Source organism: Melozone crissalis, unplaced genomic scaffold (assembly GCF_028551555.1).
Source record: "Melozone crissalis strain CALT ecotype California unplaced genomic scaffold, PUWL_Pcris_2 ptg000052l_1, whole genome shotgun sequence".
NCBI classification, from domain to species: Eukaryota; Metazoa; Chordata; class Aves; order Passeriformes; family Passerellidae; genus Melozone; species Melozone crissalis.
Genome location: NW_026535830.1, coordinates 223,299 through 248,781, shown reverse-complemented (window position 1 = coordinate 248,781; position 25,483 = coordinate 223,299). Strand labels below are relative to the sequence as shown.

The following is a 25,483-nucleotide window of genomic DNA, read 5'->3' as shown; positions in this document are numbered from 1 at the left end:
TATGATCCGAGTTGCCCCAGTTATGGTCCCAGTACCCCCAACATGGTTCGAGCATCTTCCCTTTGCTCCCAGTGTTTCTTCAGTTGTCTCCCAACATGGCCCCAGTAGCTCCCTGTGATTCCCAGTACCCAGTAGGGGTCAGTCAAGGATTACAACTGTCCATGAAATCCATTGGGAAAAGCAGATTGGGGCGTTAGTGAACCCATGGTGGCCCAGGTGGATTTTGGGATCTCTTATTACAGGGTCCTGTTGAAGGTCTCCATGGTGAGAGAAAGACGAGAATCTTGTTTCTTGATCAGAAGGCTGGATTTATTGATATATCATATATAATACATTATAACTATACTAAATAGAATAAAGAGAGAGAAGTTGCAGAGCTTGCTCAAGCTAAGAATAGCAAGAAGGAATCTATAACAAAGTTGTGTCCAGGGGCTCTGTCTCCAGCTTGCTCCTGTGATTGGCCATTAATTATAAACATGAGAACATGAACCAATCACCAATCAGAATAGGTGCATCCTATTGCATTTCACAGCAGCTGATAACAATTGTTTACATTCATCTTCTGGGGCCCTTTGCTTCCCAGAAGATACAGAAATCTGAAAGAAAGGATTTCTGTGAAAAAACGTCTGCGACATCTCACCTTTCTAAATTGTATAAAATAAAAGAAAAATGCTGATGTGAAATGAACAGGAAATTTCTTCACCTGTAAAATATACAATACTAACAAATCACTAAAACAATCCTACAATCTAAGAAAATGCAAAAAACAATGCAAAGAAAATTCAAGTCCAAGCAGCTGAGTTTCAGGAACAGTCCATGAGCTGAAGTTGTTTCTTTTGGACATCTGAAAGTCCTTTTTGGTCCTGAGAACAGCATAACACAATTTTAACCAATTTCAAACAATTTGAACAATTTTTGGAATGTCCTTTTCTGGCCCTTCAATGCTTCAGTGCTTCAGAGCTGCTGCTGGCTATTTTCAATCTTTTTAATTTAATTTTAAATTTTTTTTTTTTTTTTGATCGAAAAGCAAAAGAGCAGCAGCCGAGCAGAGCAGTGCCAGAGAAAGAAAGGCCCTGGGGGCCCTGGCCCATGATGGACCAGGAACCCCAAAACTGGCCCACAAAGGGGGACCAGGACCGGTAGGAGAAACCAGAATTCCCAAAAACATAAGGAGGCCACACAGTGGGCCCAGCCCAGGAACTTCCTGAGCCCAACAGCCCAGGCCAAACCCATGAAGCAGGCTCTGCATTCCCACAGGCCTGCACCCTGCTGCCAGTACAATGGCAGCACGGGTAGTGAGATGCTTCCTTTCCCCAAAACCACTGAGGCATACCAGAAGCAGGGAAATAGAAGCCTTCCCCAGAAATCCCATCTGGGGTCTGGAGATGTTTGTTCCCCACATCAAACCAGCTATGGTCTCCTCCAACTGTGCCCTCTCCCCCTGCAATGCATCGGGTTTGTCTCTCATCCGCCCCGTGGCATCATCCCCTCCGGGCTGGGGATCAGAGGCAGAACTCTCGGGATGCACCTGCCCCCCCATCCCACGAGGACGCAGGAGAGGCGGCAGAGATGGCAACCTCCATGGGACAATCCCTGAAAAACCACCCCCCAAACCGCTGAGAATGCTGATCTTAAAAACAGGGAGACGGGCTGCCCCCAGAGTCAACTGGCGGACAGCCCCCGCTCCACGGAAGGAGAGACCAGCCTCCGGGGCTGCTGCTGGGGCAGCCGGTCCAGGATGGTCCGGGCTCAAACAAGCCGCCGGTTCCAGGGCAGTCTCTGACGCCGACACGGAGGGCTGAGCCTCCGACAACGGCAGAGCTGCTGGGATGGCCAGTGGAAGCAGCGGGGGGGAAGCCGGAACCGGGGAGGGAATCACACTGAGTGTATGAGCAGCCGCGGGCTGCCCCGAGGTTCCCGCGGGTTCGGGACTGTCTCCAACACCGTCCTGAACAGGGACCGAGAGTCTTGAGGCGGTGAGGAGGCCAATTGAAGCAGCAGAGGGGCCGAAGGAATCTCCTCCGCTGAGCCGGAAGCTGGAGACGCGTCCTCGTCGTTGCCTACCAACTCATCAGGGACCGGAAGTGCTGTCTCTGCAGTCTCAGACGCAGGCGCTGACAGGGGCGGGGAGGCCTGTGAAGCCGTGGGCGGGACCGCCTGGAGAGGCGGAGATGGGATCGCCTGGAGTGACGGAGCTGGCAGAGGCGGGGAAACCTCAGAGACCGGTGCCGCCCCCATGTCTGAACGAGGCGGGGTCTGAGAGGCCGGCTGTGGCAGCACCGCCTCCTCCCATCCCCCCGGAGAGAGAGAAGGTGGGGGAGGAGAAAATCCCATCTGCGCAGGCTCGGGAGAAAAAGTAAAAAAAACTTCTTTGCGCGGCAAAGTTTCAGCCCTCCCTGCTGCGAAGCAGGGGGGGCTGGGAAGCCAAAACTCATCCGCCACGGGTTCTTCTCCTGGGGACGGTGGAAACAGAGCCTGCCCATAGCAGTTAGAAATCCATTGAAAGACGGCTGCTCTTCGTTTCAGAACTGGGAAGAGCTTTATAAATGTTGAGTAGATAGAAGGCAAAAGACCTCCCTGACTGTAGACAAACTGGAGAATAGAGTCCAGGCATTCCCAGACAAAAACATCCAAAGTGTATAGGACATCAGTAAAGAACCCAAAAAGCTTTGCCCATTGAAAGAACTCATAGAGATCTGTTTTTTCCAAAAAAAATCCGTCTTCTCTACACCAGTGCTGCCAGAGGGCAATAAGCTTCTCCTCTGAAGGAGTAAAACGAACCACGTTCTCCGAGGGGTGTGTCCCCCATATAAGCAGCCATAATTTTCTCGCGGCTGAACCCTCAGGGATAGAAAAGTGAACAGTACCTTTTGAAAAAGTCCAGCTTGCTCTGGCCAGCTCTGCAGGTATGCTGCTCTTGTCTACCATGTTTCCTGAAGGTTTTCCAGAAGAAGGTTCTCTTTGTGGTCAGCCTTGGCTGTGAACTCTGTCCAAATCAGGATCTTCAGTTCTTCAGCTCCTGGCATGAATCCACTTCTGTGGTCGCTTCAAAGCAACCATCAAATGCTACACATACAGGATTTTTACCCAGTGCAGCAATTTGCTCCTCTGGTCTTATCAAATTAATTTTTGCTCTGACACGAGGGGTCACCAGATATTACAGGGTCCTGTTGAAGGTCTCCATGGTGAGAGAAAGACGAGAATCTTGTTTCTTGATCAGAAGGCTGGATTTATTGATATATCATACATAATACATTATAACTATACTAAATAGAATAAAGAGAGAGAAGTTGCAGAGCTTGCTCAAGCTAAGAATAGGAAGAAGGAATCTATAACAAAGTTGTGTCCAGGGACTCTGTCCCCAGCTTGCTCCTGTGATTGGCCATTAATTATAAACATGGGAACATGAACCAATCACCAATCAGAATAGGTGCATCCTATTGCATTTCACAGCAGCTGATAACAATTGTTTACATTCATCTTCTGGGGCCCTTTGCTTCCCAGAAGATACAGAAATCTGAAAGAAAGGATTTCTGTGAAAAAATGTCTGCGACAGTCTCTTGAAGGCATTGCTTCACAGACCTCCCAGCTAACCCCCAGTTTTCCCAGCAGGCAGCCACACTCCTTATTTGACCCCATCAAGCCTCCCAGTTGCCCCTAGTTGTCCACCCAGGCCAGATGTTGAATAGGACCGGCCCCAACACTGAGCCCTGGGGAACCCAGCAGTGCCCAGCCCCAGCTGGCTGTGGCCCTATTCCCACTCCTCCTTGGCCTGGCCACCAGCCAGACCTTCCCAGCGAGAGGCACCTGTCCCAGCTGCGAGCTGCAGGTGCTCCAGGAGAGGCAGAGAGATGGAGACAGTGCCAAAGGCTTTGCTGAGCTGCAGGCAGACACACCCACACATGTCCAGCACCCACTGGGGTCACCTGGGCACAGCAGGAGATCAGATGAGTCAGGCAGTACCTGCTTTTCCCAAGCCCTGGCTGTTCCCAATGCCCTGGTTTTCCTGTCCGTGCCATGGGTGCTGAAGTCCCAGTTGGTGCCATGTTGCCAATGGGACACCGTTGTGCTGGCCATCAGTACCTGCTGTTCTTCAACTACCTCAGCAGTCCCACAGCAGAAGGGTCCTCTGAAAGACCAAGCAAGGGATTCAGCTGTCTTAATTTCTTCTGTTTCCACAGCAGCTTTCCCAAAGCTCAGTGGTGTCCTTCTGGATCCTTGAAATACCTCTCCTGAGGTGATTTGTGCCAAGGATACACACAGCCTCTAGGCCAGCAACAATGGCATTTTTCTGCCACTCATGCTCAGTCAGGAGCTCTTCAGCTTCCAGCATAGTCCCTGTTGGGATCCCCCTGTCATCCCAGAAACAGAGGTGGATTCTGCCCCTGTATGATGGCATCAGGGTGCATTGTGCACCCATGTCAACTAAAGCCTTGTGCTCCTGTGTCTTGCTGTGCCAGGCCATGGATCCACACAGTCAAACTGACCCTGCTGTCCTTTTTCCACACCTGGCTGGAGCCAGGGCCCCTCTAGCTCTGATCATGGTACTTGTTGCTTGCTCCTTGTAAATATGACCTGGAGGTCCCTTCCAGAGGGTCAGAAGTAACATCAGCCCTTCAATTCCACCTGAAGACTTGCCCAGTGGAAACTGAGTGACATTTTTCCTTGAAGAGTTTTCTGTGGTGGTTAATTTTTCTTCTCAATTCACATACCTGTGCTGCCAAGGCAGAGGTGGATTTTCCCTCCAACTTCCATATGTCTTCACCATGGCCAGGCAAATAAAACCACAGGTTACCTTGTGGTGTACCTCTCTCTCTTGAGCAGGGGGCACTTGCCCTCTATAGAGTCCAGTCTGTGCTAGTGGAGCATAGGGCACTTATTTCAGTTGCTGGAGGTCATTTCCACAGACAAGATGCAAGCCCATAGGGTGAAAAAGATACTTTCTTCATATTGTGATAATTTAGTAACCAAATTATCGACTCTTTGTTCTCCTTTCCATGACATCACTGCCAATGAGTTGGTATATGGTGACGGCACCTCCGTAGGAACTTCCATCACATGGTTTGTGTACACTGAACCTCATGTGGATCTACAGGGAACTGTAGGTGTGGACACAATCCTGTGCCATGTGCCCCAGATGATCCTGCCTGAGCAGGAAGGTTGAACCAGATGATCTGCTGGCCCCTTCCAACCAAACTGATTTTGTGATTCTGTGAGAGCAGGAGCAACTCTCAAGTGATGATGGCATACAGACAATTGGGGGAAAGAAAGTTCTAGTTACAGGGAGGAATGATAGTACAGGGAGCAGGACAAAGGGATACGGAAAGGAGAGATGGCACAGGGATGAATGATGGCACAGTGTTACCGTATTTTAGCTGGTTTGTGATAGACAAACCAATCGTCCCCTGGTTTGACTGACAGGGGCCTTGCCAAGTCACATCTCTCCCAAGGCTGCAGGCATTTCCTTGGCCAGGACCTGAAGGGGAGTAGAGTTCTGAGCTATCGAAGTATCCAGATGGGATTTTTCAAATGGCCTATATAAACAAGGCCTTGGGAAATAAAAGCTCTCTGTTGCCACATGAACATTGGGGTTGTTGCAGATTGAATTTATTTCATTGACTCCTTGTTAAGTGGTTTGTTCTGTTGTACACCCATGTTCTCCCCAAGTTGGTTTACACCCGGGTTTTATCCTCCCTCAAAGCTGTCCTTCATGCCATTCCCAACCCCTTGTTCCAGCTCTTTCCCTGCCTGTCAAATCCAGCCCTTGATTCCTGAACCTCCCCTGCCACTTAAACCTCAGGCCAATCCCTGTCCTGCAACACCCCTTTGGAATTCCCCTACTCCTGAAGGCCCCATTGTCCCACATGACCCATCCTCTCCACCCTCCTACCCCAGCTGGCCTGGGGCACTCCGTGTAATCCCCTCACTCATCCCCTGAGGATTCTGTATTGGTTAGCTGTTTGTATCTCCCCCTGACTTGTATCTGTACAAAACCCCTTGCGCAATGGAGGTAGGGGCTCTTTGTCCTGCTCCCTTCATTTGGAATAAACTGTTCCTTGTGGAACCTCAAGATGGAGAGCCTCCTCCTTTCTCTTCTGCCTGCTCCCTGTCGTGGCTTGTGTCTGGCACCTTAGAGCAAGTGGCTATAAAGGTTCTGCCTCTGGTAAATCCCCATACCGAGGCAGTTCCCCTCTCCTGGCATGGCACCGGAGCTCTAAGAGCCAGCCCAGGTTCTGGCAGTCACTTCAGGGGTGAGTGGTCTTTGTGTCCTGCCAACTTCCCCACCCCACCACCGAACACTCACAGCATGGGGAGCAGGACAGAGCAACTGGAGATAAACCAGGAGGAAGGCAGGGAGAAGGTTCCCCACTGGACTCCATAAAACTACATCACAGAACCGATCTAATTGCCTTCCATTGCGGGGTGTAGAGGTTCAGGGACATCACACCATGACCAACATGATGCAGTGAAGCCAAATTTATTACCCCTAAAAAGACTATATTTATAATAAATCTCTACTGTCCACATGTCTCTAGCTAATGCATGATTGGTTAATCCTAGCTGTTCATACATCTAAATTAAAATGCTGATTGGATCATCTAATTTTTCACACATCTTGCTGTGGTCGTCTGGCCCACCCATGACTCACATTTTTCTTACTTTCCCAGGCTTGCTGACAAACTTGCTGAGTGCTGATGATTCTTCTTCTTGTATCTCTTTCAAGGATATACTGATCCCATTTCTGAATATGTCCATTACTCATTGTTTGTGAACGTGTTCATTGTCCACGATTACAAGCAGGCTGGATTGTGCATCAGCTGAATATGGCCATTGTCTTGCCAAAACTCCTCAATCTACAAAAAACTCTCAACAGTTCCCCATTTTTTGGGTTTTTTTGCACAAGCCAGACTGATTTAACAGCACAGTCAATTACTTTTTGCACACAGAGTAGTAAGCAAGGCACTATAAGCAGAATTGAAAAAAGAATACAAAGTATCATAATACCAATACTAAGTCCTTGGGCCATCCCGTTATTCCCCAGGATTTTAGCCACTCATCAAAAGAATTCTCAACAACTGTCAGCTTTTTCATATTCTGCTTAAGCAATGACAGTTTCTTGTCAACAGATTCAGAGTGGTCAGAGAGATTCATGCAACACATCCCTTCAAAATCTTCACATCCATCTCCTTGTGCTAGCAACAACAAATCTATGGCAGCCCTATCCTGTAACACAGCGTGGCGTATGCTGCCTACATCAGTGGGTAAGCTCTTTCAGTATTGCAGATGTAATGTTAATTTGTTTGTCTGTCCAACGAGCCAATCATTTGAATTGTATAAGGGCCTGTGATGAAGCTACTCCTGGTGTAAAAAGTGATGCCAGTATAACCAAAGGCATATTCTACAATTCTACATTATCCTTACAGTCTGAGCCTAATAGATGCACCCTACGTTTTGGACGTTGGAATTTGTGCCTGATGTCAAGCATCTCTTGAATGCTAGGGGCAAACAGTGTCAATTTCTGAAATAGCACCGTCCTCCTCATGCTTTCTGAGGGATCGCAGGCTAAGCTTTATCTCCACAAATGAGAAAAAATCCAGGAGGTGACATCCTTGCAGATTTTTGTTTTAGGGATACAGACCATGTCCAATTGGCAGAGTATGCCATGGTATTGTAATACCAGGAAGAAACAGGAGATATCCAAGTGGGTTTTCCTGATTTCTCCCTAATCAGCTCTTTACCCTTGTGGTGCTCAAAGAGCAAACAACAATTTCCTGTCACTGATCCCAAAATATCCAGTTCCTGTGGTTCCTGACTTGTAGTATTTAAACCTTGAGTGATTGTAAATGCTTGAGTTCTTAAAGGATTTGTAGGGATTTTTTGTTTTTCACACCAATTTTCTGTTATCATCCCATTTTTATTAGTGCACCAATTTGACCAGGCCTTACTTAAGTTGCCATAAATTTGAGCTCTGGTCCAATTTCCAAATTCTTCCATTGAGTGTAAGGGAATCCCAATTAAACAGGTGCCAAATGGATCCAAAGGTGGAGCTAGTGATAAGCAGAAAAATTCTTGCCTTGTTCTGTTAGCCGATGGAACTCACATGTTAGCTCGCTGCTCTATATTGTGTACCCCCTGCGTTTCCTTAATCACTCCACTATGCAACATTGTTAATATTTGCCAGACTGGTGCCACTCTTGCCCTTGTCGTCAATCACGCCTGCGCTTTGCCCAAATTGCTTTAGCTTGTTCTCACTCCAAATCTCTAAAGTGATGGATTTGTGGTATTGCTATTCCTACTCCACATTCAGTAGCTATTATCTTGCTCTCTAGTACAATTGGTTTACTATAGCAATTAAAGCAAGGTTAAACTGCAACCACAGTAACAATCTTTGCTCATATACTTCTATTAAAGATACATCTTGGAGAAAACTCTGATATCCTCCTGAGGTACGCCCTAAAAATTTAGCTGATGGTACTCTCGGGGTACTAGTATTAAGTATGTGAAAGCAGTTATTGTATATTAGGTTAATAGGCCTAAATTTTTGCTTTTCCCTTCGGACCACTGCTAAATTATGCTCTTGACAAATTTGTCGCCAAGTTTTTAAGTTACACTTTATACAATGAACCTTAAGCCATGGCTTACATGCACAACCATGCAGATATCAAGCACTTTCTATCTGACTTACAATTTGTGATGAAAGTGAAGGTAAAAGAAGTCTGTCTATATCTAACCCGTGTGTATTAAGCCTATGTGGAGTTGCTCGTACTTCCTCAGCATACTCCAGCAAACTTGGTAGGTATTCCAACCATTGTTCAGCTGTCAGCTGTTGAAGAATCGGATTCAGGGCTGTCTGGAATCGGTGCTTTCGCTGATTCTCTGCCTCTGGACATAACACTGGTTGATAACAATGGTTTCACCCACTTGGCTGGAATCCACCGAATGCCTTATCTGTAAGTAATCACATAGAACCTCTTCCTCTTAATTTGACTGTAGCTGGTCCTTTCTACACCCCTGTTTCGGGACTTTTGAACATGACCTGAATGCCATCAGGCAATTTCTCCCTTGGATTACGTGTGAGGGCATGAATACGTGGATCTTCCCTATCTCCTGTTGTTCTAAGGTAATTAAGTACAAAAATAGCTTTAGCTGTTTTTTCTTCAGAGGATAACTCTGTAGTTCCCCCTTTTTGTTTTTGCAGCATGCCCTTGAACATCTGATAGGCACGCTCAATAATTGTCTGACCACTGAGGAATACCAGTGTCACGTCAAATACCCCATAAATTACAGAAATGTTTGAATCTTAAGGAACAGGAAGCAGGACTATTGTCAGTCTTAATTGCTAAGAGGATACCTAATATGACAAAGCAAATGTACAAATGTTTCTCAACGTGATGTCTCACCTGTTAAGGGAGTAGCCTATAAAACACAAGCATAGGTATCAATGGAAACATATACAGATTTTTTCTGACCAAATTCTGCTACATGAGTTACATCCATTTGCCATAATTGCAAGGGTTGAGTACCCCTAGGGTTAACACCAGTGCCTAAACCAGTGCCATCTCATTGACAGGTCAGGACAGGATGGCACAATACTAGAAGCATCAGTAAGGGGAATAGCAAATTGTTTACCTAACATTTTTGCAGATTGATGAAGAAATGCATGGGAAGTTTTGGCTTGCTGAAATTTATCAGAGTTTGGCATTGACCAGACAGTGCCTATTAACTGATCAGCTTGAGCGCTACCTTCAGACAGACCAGGGAGAGTTTGATGACTACGAACATGAGTTATAAAGTATTCCAGCCATCGTTGATTTAGGGTTTTAAGCAATCAGCTTAAAAGGGAATACAAATGCTTATTACTCACCTCCTTCAGTACTGCTCTTTCAAGGCATTGGACACAGCCAACTACATAAAGTGAATCAGAAATAATGTTAATGGCCTCATTATTCCAATTTTCAAAAGCTCAACTCACAGCTTTCAATTCTATTGTCTGCAACATATCTTTTACCTCTCCAAAAAATGACATGCTTTTTCCACACTTTGTCTTGCTGCCAAGTGCAGGCAGCCCTTTTGGACCTTTTACCTGCATCTGTAAATACTGTCTGCCCAGACACCGGACAGTCAGATCTCCAGGGTCTGTCCTCCAGACGCTGATGCTCCACTAAAGATAACACCCAGTGCCGCGGATAAGTATTGTGAACTTTACTGTCATATCCAGCCCACGCTATCTGTAACGAAACAGAATGTCTAATTCCCCATTCAAGATACCAGTTAGCCATTGAATATGGTTCATGTCCCCAGATTTCCAATGTTCTCCCTCTGCCCTTCATCATCAAATGAGCAAAAAGTTCCAGTCGAGTGGTAATAGTTCTAGATTGTTTTACAGGTAAAAATACCCATTCCAAAATAACTAAAGAATTAGCCCGAGTTTTAATCCATTGACAAATCAAGGCAAAAGGATGCTTGGCATAATTGTCACCCTCCTTGCTCTGATTGATGATCATCAATTGAAATGGAACATGCTCGATCAGAGGATGTGCATACGATGTAGCAACCTTTGTGGCAATGTGATCCAAGGCCTGCTGTTGTCTCTTATCCAGGCTCTGGCATTCATCTGTCCGAGAAAAAGTGCCTAGTTACTGTATTAATGGTCCAAGTTCTTCGTTAGTTATCCCACAAATAGGTCTAATCCATTGAATATCCCCCACTCACTTCTGGACACCATGTACAGTTTTAATTTCAGTGGTAATGGTGAGTTTCTGTGGCTTCACTACAGACCGACCAATTGGCCACCCAAGATATTTCCAAGGAGCAGAATATTGCACTTTATCAGGAGTAATTTTTAAACCCCTTTCCTCTAGCAAAACTGTAATGGTTTTTAGAACAGTTACAGAGTCTAATTGTTTTCCAGCCACTAATATATCATCCATGCAGTGATAGATGATATACTCAGGGAATTGCTGCCGAACAGGTTCTAATGCCGAAGCAACATAAATTTGGCACACCGTAGGGGAGTTTTGCATGCCTTGGGGCAAAGAAATCCATTTGTACCTTTTGTAGGGTTCTGCCTTCTTGATACATGGAACAGAAAATGGAAAATGACTTGTGTCATCTGGACTCAAGGGAATGGTGAAAAAACAATCTTTGAGATCAATGATCAATAGATTCTATGACTCAAGTATCATAGTAGTGAGGAAGCGAAGGGAGACGACCCATCCTTTGATCAGCATCGAACTCCAATTTATTGATCCAGTATGCACACTTTTATAATCGTGTTAATTAAGGTCATACATATTGCAAAACCTGAGCTCATCATTGGCTACAGATTACACACCAACCCCTCCTCTTGTTTTCAATACCTGTGGTTTGTTATTGAGACCAAAACTTGTTTTTCTCATCCTGTTATTAACTGTTCTCAAAGCCTCCATGTTTGTCACTCTGCTTTCCCATCACTATCCAAGGACAAGGTATTTACTTGTTATTAAAAAACAAGCCTCAGAACTTTGCTGTTTACAGGAATGTGTCTGAGAACTTTGCTGTTTACAGCTGCCTTTTATTTTTCAATCAGCTGTATATTTTCATGGCCTTTTTTCCTTCAAGCCATGTCTGAGTAAAATTCTCCAGCATAGTAGGAGATGGAAGACCAGGTTGCAAGGCACCCATCCTTAGCATTACTGCATTAACAGCATGTAAATCATGGAGCAAAGTCCATTTCCCACTCTTTTTTGGGATGGCAAAAATTGGAGTGTTCCACGGGCTAGTGGATGCCTTTATGTGCCCTTCCTCAAGCTCTTCTTGCACTAATTGTTGGATTATGGGCAGCTTTTCCTTTGATAGAAGCCACTGATCAATCCACACAGGTGTATCAGTGGTCTAGCTGATTTTGAGGATTGGCTGCCTTCCAGTGGCCGCTGCTAAAAAGGCTGTGGAACAATGGTAGTTTTTAACTGGCCTAAGAGATCCCTACCAAGCAAACCTAGTAAAGTAGCAGGAGTTTGCATGACATAAGGCCTTGTAGATACATTCACTCCATCTGGGAAAGTAAAAGTAATTACTTCCCTGCTCATCTGAGTTGCCTAAGTCCCTCCAATACCCGCAATGCCTAAAGTAGGATTGACCAATGCCTAATGTTTTGGCCATATTGTGTTTGAAATGATGGTTACAACTGCTTCAGTATCAATTATGAGTTTCTTAGTAATGGAATCACCATTAGGATGTGTCAGGGTTACCTGTTTGTCTGGTTTACCTCTTGTGATGTCCATGGCCCAATATACTTCTGGTTTACCTGTGGAACCAAAGCTTCCTGTTCCCCATTCCTTGTAGCCTGTACAGGGGACACAAGACTTAGAAGAAACAAATTGAGCAATTAGTGAACCTTTGGGAATAGATACAGGAGGAAAAAATGTTCTAACCATAATTTTAACAACCCCTTGATAGTCTGGAATTACATCCAATCCCTTTTTACTGGCAGATGATCTCCCTAACAGAAAAGCACTAAACCCATCCCCCAAGGGTCCTTTTGCATTAGTATCTATCAGGTGTACAGCAGAGTCGGTGATGGTAACATCTACTGCGGTTTCCATGTCCACTCTGGTGCTTCTAGAAGTTGATGATCTGAGTGAGCAAAGTCCTCCTCCTCCTCCATGGGAGGCTGAGCTATCCAGGCAGCTCTCTGTACTTGTTTCTTTACCCACAGAAATTACGCTCTCCTAAGTTCGTTTCCCTGGAACCGACATTATTTAGTATTGTGGTTATCTTTTTTGCAGATAGAACAAAATTTTTTCATAGTTGCAGAGCGACACTAACTCCCAACATGTCCAATTTTACCACACTCATAGCATTTAATGTTCTTTCCTTTGGCTCTCTTTTCCTGTTTAGAAAGCAATGGTTTTACTGCATCCTGTACTGCAGCAGCTACATAGGCTGCTTTTTCTCTCTCTGTAGTTCTAGCCATAAGTTCTGGCATTTCTGTAACATCAGCTCCCTTCTTTAATGTTCCCAAAATCTGACAGGTTTTAGCATTAGCATTGTCAAAAGAAAGCATATTAAACAATTGTACCTTTGTGTCTGAATCCCAATCAAGACAATCATAGATAGCTTCCTGCAATTTGTCTACAAATTTATCAAAGTCCTCTTTCATTCCTTGGCAAATCTGTGTAAAAGACTTAGTGCGTAACCCATCTGGAAGTGCAAGGATAGCATTATATGCCAGTTGTTGGCTCATCTCTAAGACTTGATCAATGCTCTTAGCCTGGGCAGTGGCAGTAGCCCAGGGCCCTTTGCCAAGTAACTGTTGTGCTGTTAAACCATACAGAGGATCACCTTGCACTCTAGGTCTTGCTGCTTCTTGAGCACACTTTTCCTCCCAGCTTTTATGAAACATCACCTGCTGATGGGGTGGCATTATAAATCTTATTAGGGTATGCACATCAGCTGGAATTAGTGTTAGATGGAAAAATATACTGCAGAAGTGGCTGTGCAAGTTGGGATTTTAAACCAAATTGTGAAATTGTAACTCTCAACTTTCCTAAAATCTTCCAATTGAAGGGTTCTCAAACTCTACTTGCAGCATTAGTTACTACAGGAAAACCTTCTACATCATTTGAGAGAAAAGTCCCTTCTACAATAGCTTCTGTAATAACTCCCTTCCACTTCCATTTCTGAACTGCTTGTATTTCAAGGTCACATTCCAACTCTAATTCCACATTCTTTACAACATGGAGGGAGGATTTTGTTTAACCAGCTTGAATACTGGCTCAGAGACAAAATGAGAGGGTGGTAACCACTTTCCTGGTTGTCTGTCTGAACCTACTATCATTGGCAAGTCCATTTTCTCAAAAGAATAGTCTCTTTTGGGGACAACTGAATCCTTTTGTTGAATTACCAATTTTTGCAAAGTGTCCACTAAAGATTTTAAATCCTCTTCGATAGAAGCATTACTCATAATATATCCTTCCTTATCCTTTTCACTTTCAGCATGTTTAGTTCCTAAATTACTGTTATCAACAGTTTGTTCACTCTGAGTACAACTGTCCTTTGTTCTGCAGCCTAACCCCCCTCGAAGAGGCAGCAGCTTCCTCATTCCCGCTCTTAGCTGGAGGAGCAGTCGTGTAATGCTCGATTCTGAGCTGAGGGCTTGTGGGCTACATGAGGGAATTTCTAAGGTGGTAGGAAACAGTTGCTGAACTGAAGTTACTGGAAATGCCTGAGGCTGTTCCGACTCAGAGGCAATGGCTGCAGAAGCCGCAGCAGCAGCTTTCCTCTCTGCTTTTAAGGCTTGCAACACCTCTATGACAGTTTTCTACAAAGTAGCATATTTAGATGCCTCTTTTGCCTCACTCCTACCAGGTGCAATACTGTCCCACAACATCCGCCCCACAACTTGCCATGTCAAAATCTCAAAAGCAACCTGTGCTCCTGCTATGAGATTATAGTCCCAAACCCAGTGTAATAGTCCCTTCAAATTGGAAGCATCATGCTTTTGTTCTCTCTTAGAGACGATATGTTGGAGGAGTTTCTGAACACTTTCCCTTTCATGTTCAGACCCCATCTCCTCCCTGGCCGCTCGCCTTGATCAGGGTGAGATTCAAGTCATCTACGATTGGAGCTCCAGTAACCTTTTCCTCTCACCGGGGCAGTGAGGATACTTTCGACCGGCTTCTCCGCTTCTCGAGGGTTGGCTCCGATCCTCTGCACAGCAGCCAAATTGCCGACCTTGAGTCCCTCTGGTGCTACGACATTGGGCCTGACCGTATTCTCCACCAGAAATGTGGGGTGCAAGGTTCAGGGACATCACACCATAACCAATATGATCCAGTGAAGCAAATTTATTATCCCTAAAAAGACTATATTTTATTATAAATCTCTACTGTCCACGTGTCTCTAGCTAATACATGATTGGTTAATCCTAGCTGTTCATGTGTCTAAAATAGAATGCTGATTGGATCATGTAATTTTTCATGTGTCTTGCTGTGGTTGTCCGGCTCACCCATGGCTCACATTTTTTCTTACTTTCTCAAGCTCACTGACAAACTTGCTGAGCCAAATGACTCTTCTTCTTGTATCTTTTCCAAGGATATACTGACCCCATTTCTGAATATGTCCATAATTCATTGTTTGTGAACATGACCATTGTCCATTATTACAAGCAGGCTGGATTGTGCATTGGCTGAATATGGCCATTGTCTTGCAAAAACTCCTCAACCTGCAAAATATTCTTGACAGGTGTTTCTTATTTGCAGGGACAGGGCATGGCCCAGTATCACTTCACACATCAAAGGCGGACTTTGAAGCTTGGAGAGGCTTACCTTGCTGGCATCCAACATGAAAATGATTCATAGCCAAAGAGATAGAGTGAAAAGATCTAGGCACTACTTCGAATCTGATTGCAAAGACAGTGTTATGTATTGGAGTAAAAACAAGACAAAATCAGCCTCCATCTTGTGCCCTTGGGTGGCTGAATCCAAAGCCTTAGTGATAGTATAGGGAATAAAATGTTTCTAAAATCATGGAATATTCAGGGGAGTTAGAAAGGAAGGATAGGCCTGGTAGGTCCTGGGAAAATGTTGAGGGAGACCCTGGGAAAATGTTAGGCTGCACCTGTATAATCATTTAATGACTATGATAAATTATATGATTGTTAGATGTGATGATTGTTTGGTAATTGGATATAAGCACTGTTTAATCGTAACAAGAATAATGAGAAATTATGTTTGGGGGGTTTGATGGAAATTACGGAAATCCATTCTTGGATGAAATCAACGTATACAATAGAACAATATAAGTTTAATAATTAGTATGTAGTTATATAATGATAAGTGTATAAAACCATGTTCATCCTGAATCCATGTTGTAGTCAGATTTGGGTCTGTGCCCCTGACACCCAGAGCTCTTCAATAAAAGCACCTGCATACAATCATTCTGTGATTATGTGTTCCTGAACGCTAACATTAGGACAATTAGACCATCTTGGGTGCCTAAGTAAGCAAACCAATGCTACTTCCCTTGCATTGAGTGGCCTGCTGTCAGACGTAGATACCATCAGACACACTACCTTGCAGAACAGGGCAGAATAGACTTTCTACTTTTGGCACATGAGCACAGCTGTGAGGACTTTGAGGGAATGTGTTTCATTAACCTCTCCCGCCACAGCAAGTCAATTCACAGCAGCATTCAAGTGCTGAGGAGAGGGTTCGAGAAGCTTCAGGTGGAAAACAAAGACTGGTTGAATAAACTCTTCAAATTCTGGGGACTGAAGGGTTGGATGATGTCTTTAGTCAAGATGGGACTGTTAGTTTTCTTGGTTGTTGTTGCTGTGGTGTTGGTTGTTCCATGCTTGTTTGGATGTTTTTATAGTTTTGCAAAGTTCTTTCAGCTCCATTTTTGTTAGGAAACAGAAAGGAGGAGATGTGGGAATTGTCCCAGCTGTGACGCGAAGTCAGCCAGATTTTACCCCAAAAGAACTGGGCATTAGTTTCAAGCCCTGGGAATCATTCGTTTAATTTAAGGTGAGCCTGAGAGTTCCCCCATAAGCCTGTGGTGTTATTATGTTAAGTTGTCCAAGTTCTGCTCCCCTATTGATTACTTGTTTCCCATATATGGTTATAGTTCCAGAATGTTCCACCCCCAAGTGTATATGTTGCTGCTTCCCCTTTGTTTTGGGTCTCTGGATGCTGCCCCTCACACTGTGCTCAGCTACTCCCCATTTGCTGTTTTCACCCTTTATTAAAGTTCTTTCCAGGCAACTCCATCGAACCCACTCCTTTTCATTTTCGTCACCTTTGCCCTGAAGTTAGGGAACCAAAGAGGTTTGCTGCAGCCATCCTCACCACGACAGTGATGGATCTTAATCACTGCAGGTAATATTTGGTAGTGATGATTGGGTGCATTGCTGAGCTTCTCCTGTGATTCTTTGCTGCTTTGAACTACAGTAAATTACACTGATTCCTTCAGTTCATGTTTGTTTCTTTGGTGCTGACCCTGCCCACTCATGAAACAAAACTGGCACAGTCTGGCCAGATCACAACAAAATGTCACTTCTTAAATGTAAATTTAAGGAATCAGTCCCATCTGAAATTCACAGATGGGAAGCCCTTCCCTAGAGTTTGCTGACTCTGGAGTAGACTGAGGTCAGAACACCGTGTGAGCAATGACGCAGTCACTTTAAAGAAGCTGAACCACTGGATGTATTAAAATGCATCCAAAAATTGCATATGGAGAAAGGAAAACAACTTGTGAGTGGGTAAAGATGAGGATGAATTTTGTTAACAGCACATTGGAAACAGCAACAATAGAAGGACTGGTTGTTGTCGCTCTCACATGGAGCCACAGCAGAAGTTTTTAATCTTGAGCTTATATTAATTTGTTCAAGTGAAAGAATATTAATATAATAAATAACTATATACATATGTGTAATAAAATATAACATTTTAATATATATTTATAAACATTTATCTATGTTTCTATCTATATCTTTATCTATATATAAAATAATAATGTGAAATAATGCTGACAATTCTGATTTACCACCTGTGACTTCTCAAGGATCTAGCACTAAATATCCTACAGAAAAGCATTCTCCAGGACCCGAATGTCAGTGGTAAACTTTGTAAGATTGTATACAACAAATAAAGGAGGAACGGATGAAATTGGCTATTTTTATGGGGTTTGCTGATACTGTGATGTGCAATGCTTTGTCTGTTACTGTGAAAAATACAGTGATTAAGACTGCTAGGTTTTTCATACACCAGACTATCCACAATCTGCTGGATTGATTGAACAGGTAAAAGGGTTATTCAAAGAGCAGTTGAAAAAAGGAGATGGGAACCTGCCCCCATGGAGAACCCATCTCACAGATGTGCTTTATAGCTTTAACAAGGGTACAAGGGGCCCCCTGGGAAATGGAAACCCCCTGGATGTGCATGGCTGCACCCAATTTGCAAATACAACTATAACTATGAACAGTGACACTTTAACTTCCTGAGAAATTATTCTGGTCTGATGGCCCCTGACAGGGCCCTCCTAGAGGCTGCAGGGCTGGACCTTCATGCATTATAATTAATTAGGATAAATCAAAAGCAAATGAGAATTATCAATACTGACATAGGAATTCCAATTCCTCCAGGACACTTTGGTTTGATAACTGCTCACTGGAGCTTGGCTTTGAAAAGTGTTCCTGTCATGGGAGGAGTTGATGCAGATTATCAAGGAGGAATTAAAGTAATTAATGTAATTAAAGTCACTGAACAATAATGAGTAAGGTGTGATTATTCAACCCCATGACAGGGTAGCACAGTTATTGATATTGCAGTTTTAAAAACAATTGTGAAAAAAGGAGATGCACATTCAAATATCACTGTTGTTGGAGATAAAGGGTTTGAATCCATCAGTCCTAATAATGGAGCCAAAGCGTGGGTCCAGAGGCCAAGACGCCCTCCTAATCCAGCTGAAGGAACAGCTGTGGGGAAAGACAACACTGTTTGAATCCTGAAACCAAAATCACCAAGAAAAGGGGGCTAAAATCACCCCCACAGGCCTAAGATCCACCCATATAGGTTTAAAATCATCCAAAGGGACCTAAAATCCCCACTAAAGTGCTTGAAATCACTCAGATCTAAAACCCACCCTAAACCTGCCCAGCTTGGCCTAAAATCACCCAAACGGGCCTAAAATCTCAGGGACTGGGCCCAAGACTGGGACCAGAACTGATACCAGAACCAAGACCAGCACCACTCTGGGACAGGCACCATTACTGGGACCGAAACTGAAACCAGCACCAGAACTGGCACTGGGACAAAGACTAAGACTAAGACTGACACTGGGACTTGCTAGCGGGAGTGCTCCGGGACCAGGACCAGGACTGGAACTGAGACCAGCACTGACACCAGGACCTCTCTGGGACCGGGACCAGGATGGAGACTATCTGGAGCATTGCGGGACTGAGACCAAGACTAGCATTGGAATCAGCACCGAGACTGGCAGCGCTCTGGGACTGGGACTGAGGCTGGCACAGGGAGCACTCCAGGAACAAGACTGGCACAGGTACCAGCATTAGAACCAGGACAATTCAGAGACCGAGTCTGAGATGAGGACTGAAACCAGAAGCGGCACCAGCACCAAGACTGGCACTGCTCTCGGACTCAAACTGAGACCAGGACCAGCACAGCTGGTTGACATTGAGATCAACAGCAGGATGAAAATCAGCACTGGGAGTGCTCCAGGAGCGCCCTGAGACTGAGACTGAGACTGGACTGGGACTGAGACCAAAACTGGGAACGGGATTGGCACCAGGATCAATTCAGGACCTCCGTGTTCACTCTGGAGAGTTTTGGCTATGCCCCCGTGCAGGACTGGGAGGGATCCCTGGGCGGGGTGGGACTGCCTCAGTTCACATTGTTCTGGTGCAGCCATCCCGGTCCATATGATCCCAGTCCGCATGATACCAGTCTGTATGGTCCTGCATGGCACACACTCCAAAAGTCTGGAATTCCAGTTCCCCCTTAAGAAAAGTTGTTCCTGCCCTTGAAGGCAGAGCGCTTAAGAAGGGGCTGAAAGCCAAGTCTACTTGCAAGATCTTGCAGTGACATTTCACTGCCAGCTTCAAAACTTCACCGATCGTTGCTGTAGCTCCTGCATTGGGAATTAAATCAGAGCAGGGTGGGAGCTGCCCTGACTCAAGGGAGATACTGAGAGAGAAACAGAGCAGGCAAAGAGAGGCAGGAGAGAAAGGAGGACACAAACAAAATCAGCTGTGAAGGTGGCACTCCGGAAACAGAACGGCAACTGACTGAAAATGAATGGGACAGAAATCACTAACTCTGAAAGTTTTATTTACTATCAAATACATCCCACTCACCCAGCCCCACACAATCCCAATCCACCGTTCCAAATTTGGATCCCACTTCTCCTAATCTCCTTCCAACCCCTTCTCACCATGGCGGCTTTGGAATCAAGTGAGTTTGGCACACAATTGAGATTTTTGAGGAGGGAACAAGGAATTTTGAGTTGGGATTGAGCCCTTTTGGGGTACAAATGTATGATTTTCAGTGGGGCTGAGTTGGTATGAGGAGACAGATTGATCCCTCTTGGTTCTGCAGTGCAAAGAGATGGAGAACACTGCCCAAAATCCTCTCAGAACCCATAAATCCTCAAGATCATGTCCCCAAATCCTAAATTCCCTCTAAAACTGTGAAATGGTGGGACTTTAGATATCTTTGATCAGTTTCTTTCTTTTCAAGCCTGTTTTGCCTGTTTTTAAGGGATGAAAATGAATCAGAAGAAAATGAAAGCCAAAACAAAAGGATAACCAGCTAGGTGCCTTCCCAACATGGATCAAAGGGAATGTGGGTCACCAGGGCTCTTCCCAACAAGGGTCCTCCAGTGGGGAATGGAGTTGGAGCAGCATACGAAGCTCTTCCTGAAATCGGGGGACTCACAGGGCTTTCCTTACTGGTGGCTCTGTTGGTGCTTGGTCAAGGCTGAGCTCTGTGAGAAGCTCTTCCCACACTGTGGACACTCATAGGGTCTCTTCCCTGTGTGGATGCACCGATGGCTGATCAGGGAGGAATTGTGCTTGTAGCCCTTCCCGCAGTCAGGGCAGCAGAAAGGCCTCTCCTTTGTGTGAATCCGCTGCTGGTTGATGAGGGTGGAGTTGTACATTAATCCCTTCCCACAGTCGTGACAGTGGAAGGGCCTCTCCTCTGTGTGAGTCTGACGGTGTATGAGGAGATGTGAGCTGATCCGAAACCCCTTCCCACATTCTGAACACTTGTAGGGCCTCTCCCCAGTGTGGATGACCTGGTGCTGGACCAGGTTGGCACGCTGGCTGAAGCCCTTCCCACATTCCCCACATTTGTAGGGCCTCTTCCCAGTGTGAATGTTCTGGTGCTGGATCAGGTTGGTACTCTGTCTGAAGCTCTTCCCACATTCCCCACACTCATAGGACCGCTCCCCAGTGTGGGTCCTCTGGTGGCGGATCAGGTGTGAGCTCCAGCTGAAGCTCATCCCATATTCCTCACACTCATGGGGCCTCTCCCCAGTGTGGATGCGCCGGTGCCTGACAAGATGGGCATTTTGCCTGAAGCCCTTCCCACAGTTGGGGCAGCGGAAGGGCCTCTCCTCTGTGTGCGTGCGCTGGTGCACAAGGAGACTAGAGCTGAGCTGAAACCTCTTCCTGCACTGATCACACTCATAGGGCTTCTCCCCAGTGTGGACCACCTGGTGACAGATGAGGGTGCAGCTCTGGCTGAAGCTCTTCCCACATTCCCCACACTCATAGGGTTGTTCCCCAGTGTGGATAATCTGGTGGCAGATCAAGCTGGAGCTCCGGCTGAAGCTCTTCCCACACTCCAAGCACTTGTGGGGCTTCCCGCCATCATGAAGCTGCTCATGGACCACCAAGTCCAAGCTCTGGCTCAATCCCTGGCCGCCTTCCTGGCCCAGGGTGGGTCTTTCCTCCTCAGATCCCCGTGATCTGCGTTTGCAGCCCCTCCTTGCGTGTGATCTCCGGGGCTTTTCTTTCCCCTTTGATTCCTGTGCTGTGGAGCTGCTCAAAACAGCCTCTTCCACGAGGTTCTGCCGTGGCCTCCATCTGCAGCTCCTTCTCTGGGGGAAGAAAGGCAAGGAGAGGATGGGATTTGCCTCTGTGCCACAGGGAAGGGGAAGGAGATCCCCCCAGTGCATCCCCAGCAGGACGGTGTCAGCGGCAGGGTTGTCCTGCAGCCGGGGGCCATGCTGGGCTGGTAGATGGAGCAGAAGAGAGGGGGAAAGGGGCACTGACTTCCTCCTCACCTGCCTGGGTGTTCCGTGGCATCTTCCTTGTCCTTGCACCCTCCTTCTCCATCCAGCCAAGGGCTGGGAATGGGAAATCCTGGTTTGGGGAAAAACAAGGGATAAGCATGTCGAGTTTGAAGGTCCCTCTGCCCAAGTCCATCTCTGGAAGTCACTGGGCATCGGGGGTCCATAGAATCCTCCAGAACACCAAGATTCAGCTCTGAAAAAACCTCAGAGAAGTTCCCCATCTCTGGTCTCTCCCCTTTGGTCTTTGGGGATTCCTCCCTGTCCCAGCTGCTTGGGGTCATGCTCATATTGTGGGTCTCCCTTCTCCTCGGTTTCCATCCTCCTCAGGCTGCTGTGAATCCCAGGAATCCAAAAGGTTCTCCTCTCCTCAGTCTCCCCATTTAGGGATGCTGGGGGTTTTTTGGGGTCCCAGGGTGCCTTCTCCCCTTATCCTCTGCTTAGGGGTGCAGGAGCTCCAAGGAGTTCCCCCTGCCCCTCTCCAGGCTGTTGAAGGTCCTGTGAATCATGGCACTCCCCCTTCTCTGGGCTCCCCACTTTGGGCTCCTGGGGAACACAGGGCTCTGCTCCTCCAGGCTGCCTCTGCCGGCAGCTGCCACCGGAACCCCTCAATGTCCCCAAAAGGGACCTTTTCCACTCAGCTGTACAGTTCTTCATTCTCCAAACATTGCCCCCCAAAAAACCCAACCCACAGAGCCCCCAGAATATCTGGGCCAAGGTCACCTTTCCCTGTCACCTGCAGGATGGGGGGGTGATGATCCCACCCATGGTGCAGGGCTGCAAATTCAGGGAGTGCTCGACCTCATGGTTCCTTCTCCTTTCCTTGATCCTCCTCTTCCTCCCATTCCTCCTCTTCCATCCCTCCTCCTCCTCCTCCTCCCTAAGCCCACCTCCTTCTACTTCCAACCCTCCTCCCCCAGCAGCAGCCACACCCTCGGTGCCTGCGGCAGGAGTGGGGATGGAGCCGGAACAGGTCAGGATGGGCAGCGCGGGGCTCTCGGCTGCTCCCAGCCACTGGGGCCGGGGGGAACCTGGCCCAGGCCAAAGGAGAGGCAAACTGGGCCTTGCTGGGGGCTGCACATCCACACAGGGGCTTGCTGAGGACCCTGCCTGGCCACTGCCAGCCCTTGGGGCTCCTCTTGGGACATCCAGGAGCGGGGGGATGCAGAGAGGGCTGGGGGATGCCAGGAGTGGCATCACTGGGAGGAACTATGCTATACTGGGGTAACTGGAAACTTACTGGGGCAACTGGGAATGACTGGGAATTACTACAAGCATGCTGAGAGCAACTAGGGTATACTGGGAGTGTCTGTAACCGTACTGAGCTGACTGGAACCACACTGGGAACAATGGGGACCGTGCTGAGGAGAACTGGGATGACAATGTGGGCAACTGGGAGGGAATGCGGGTGACTGGGTCTGCACTGGTGGCAACTGGGCATGACTGGGACCATGTTGGGAGGGATTGGGATCAACCACAGCATGACTAGGACTATACTGGGGACAACTGGGTGCAACTGGCTTCACACTGGGAGGAACAGGGAGAAACTGGAATCATGCTGGGGACAACTGGGATCCTACAGGGATCACAGTGGAAGCAGCTGGGCCCATGCTGGGGCAGACTGGGATCATACTTGCAGCAACTGGGACTGCACTAATGGTGACTGGGAGTAGCTGTGATCAAATAGGATCAGGCTGGAAGCAACTCTGGGCATCTGAGAGTGCTGGGAACATGCTGGGACCAATTGAGTTATACTGGGAGAGACTGAAATGATAGTGGGGGTAAATGGGAGCAACTGGAATCATGCTGAGTGATAATGGCAGGAGGTGTGCCTATGTCAAGGTCATACTGGGAGTAAGTACAATAGTACTGAGAGTATGTGAGAGTGAGTACTGAGAGTGACTGGGATCCTACTGGAATCAGACTGGGGGTGACTGGAAAGGTGCTTGCCATGACTGGAACCATATTGGAGGTGACTGGGAGCAACTAGGACCACACTAGGAGTTATAGAGTCCCTCTGGGCATGACTGGAATAATACTGGGAGGATCTAGAAGACACTGGATGCAACTGGGATCATACTAGGAATGGCTGGAACCATACTGGCAGTGACTATGGGCACTACTGGGACCACCCTGGGAGCTACTGGGATTACAATGGGTGTGAATGGAACCTGAGTGGGGGTTACTGAGAGCTACTGGGCCCATGTTGGGAGGAAATTGTGGACACACTGGGAGCAACTGGGATCAACTGGACTGTACTGGAACCATGCTGAGGGGACTGAGCTCACAACTGGGATCATACTGGAAGCAACTAGGACTATACTTTGGGCAACAAACAAAAACTGGGATCATGCTGGAGGCAACTGGGAATAACTGGAAAAGACTGGGATAATTCTCAGGTAACTAGAGCCTCACTGGGACAACTTGGAGTGTCTGTAACCATACTAGGGATAACTGGAACAACACTGGGAACAGCAGGGACCATGCTGGGGATGACTGGGACTACTCTACAGAAACTGCAAGTGATTGAATCTACACTGGGGGACACTGGATGTGACAGGGACCATGCTGAGAAGGACTAGGACTATTCTAGGGGCAACTGGGATCATACTTGTAGGAACTAGGAACAACTGGAACTATGCTGGGGGCAACTGGGATCATACTGAGGGTGACTGGAATCATACTGGGATTGACTAGGAGTGGCTGTGGGCAACTGGAATCATGCTGAAAGCTACTGGGAGCATGCTGGGGGTGACTGGGATACCCTGGGAGAGACACGGATTTACTGGGATCATACTGGAGGCTACTGGGGTCACTCTGGCATTGACAGGGAGCAACTGGGATCACACTGGGGGCAACTGACATCAGACTGGGAGTGACTGGAATTATACTGGGATTAGAGTGCGTGTCATTGGACCCTGATTGGTGGTTATTGGGAGCTACCAGGCCCATACTGGGAGCCAACTGGGGACAAAATTAGAAGAACTGGGAGCAAGTGGGATAAAAACAGGGGCAAGTAAAACAGGAGGTTCACTGAGGTAACTAGAAGTGCCTGGCAATAACTATGAGAAAGTTCAGGGTACCTGGGATATACTGGAAGTGTCTGGCACCATAGAAGTAGTGCCTGGGACCAAAGTGGGAGTGGCTGAGAATGCTCTAGAGGACCTGGGATCATGCTGGGGCCAAGTGTGAGTGACTGGGGCCACGCTGGTAGAGATGGGAACCATATTGGAATGACTAGGACTATGCTAGGGGCAACTGGGAGAACTGGGAACACACGAGATGAAAGTGGGAGCAAGTGAGATCTTGCTAGGAGCAAATTGCATCATCATAGGGAATGACTGGGAGTGACTGGGCTCATAGTGGGAATGTTGCAGAAACTGGAAACGGGGGGAGCAACGAGGGGGCTCATAATGGGAGCAGCCACTTCCAGCACCAGGAACCCCAAACCCCATTCCCAGCTATCCCACCTGCTGGGGTCCTGGCAATCCCAGGGGTCTCCCCCTCTCAGGGTCCCCGCTTTGCCCTTCTGGGGCTCTCCTGGGGCTCCCCAGAACCAGTGTCCCCTCGCTGGTGCCGCTGCTCCCACGCGTTCCCCACGAGGCCCTGGCAGAGCTCGGAGGGCCGGCCAGGAAGCCCAACTTCCCCCGCCAGGACCCCCCAGAAACACCTCCTGGGGACCCCCGAT

The 25,483-nt window shown here is 47.0% G+C and overlaps 2 protein-coding genes and 1 long non-coding RNA gene across 3 annotated transcripts in view; 2 read left to right on the top strand and 1 right to left on the bottom strand.

Moving 5' to 3' along the window:
• The window catches only part of LOC128943658 (uncharacterized), a 55,813-nt gene extending 36,591 nt beyond the window's left edge, over window positions 1–19,222 (top strand). The window contains exons 2-3 of the long non-coding RNA XR_008483746.1: window positions 16,391–16,859; window positions 18,125–19,222. This is a non-coding gene — a long non-coding RNA (uncharacterized LOC128943658). The remainder of the gene's footprint in view (window positions 1–16,390; window positions 16,860–18,124) is intronic.
• The window catches only part of LOC128943636 (zinc finger protein 271-like), a 592,338-nt gene that overhangs the window by 515,417 nt on the left and 51,438 nt on the right, over window positions 1–25,483 (top strand). The gene's annotated exons all lie outside the window — the stretch shown is intronic.
• On the bottom strand, window positions 20,209–21,841 carry LOC128943628 (zinc finger protein 135-like). Its single transcript, XM_054286519.1, has 2 exons — window positions 21,779–21,841; window positions 20,209–21,603 (listed from the first exon to the last, which is right to left on the bottom strand). Exons 1-2 carry the CDS (start codon window positions 21,839–21,841, stop codon window positions 20,446–20,448), a joined length of 1,221 nt encoding a protein of 406 aa, XP_054142494.1. The 3' UTR covers window positions 20,209–20,445.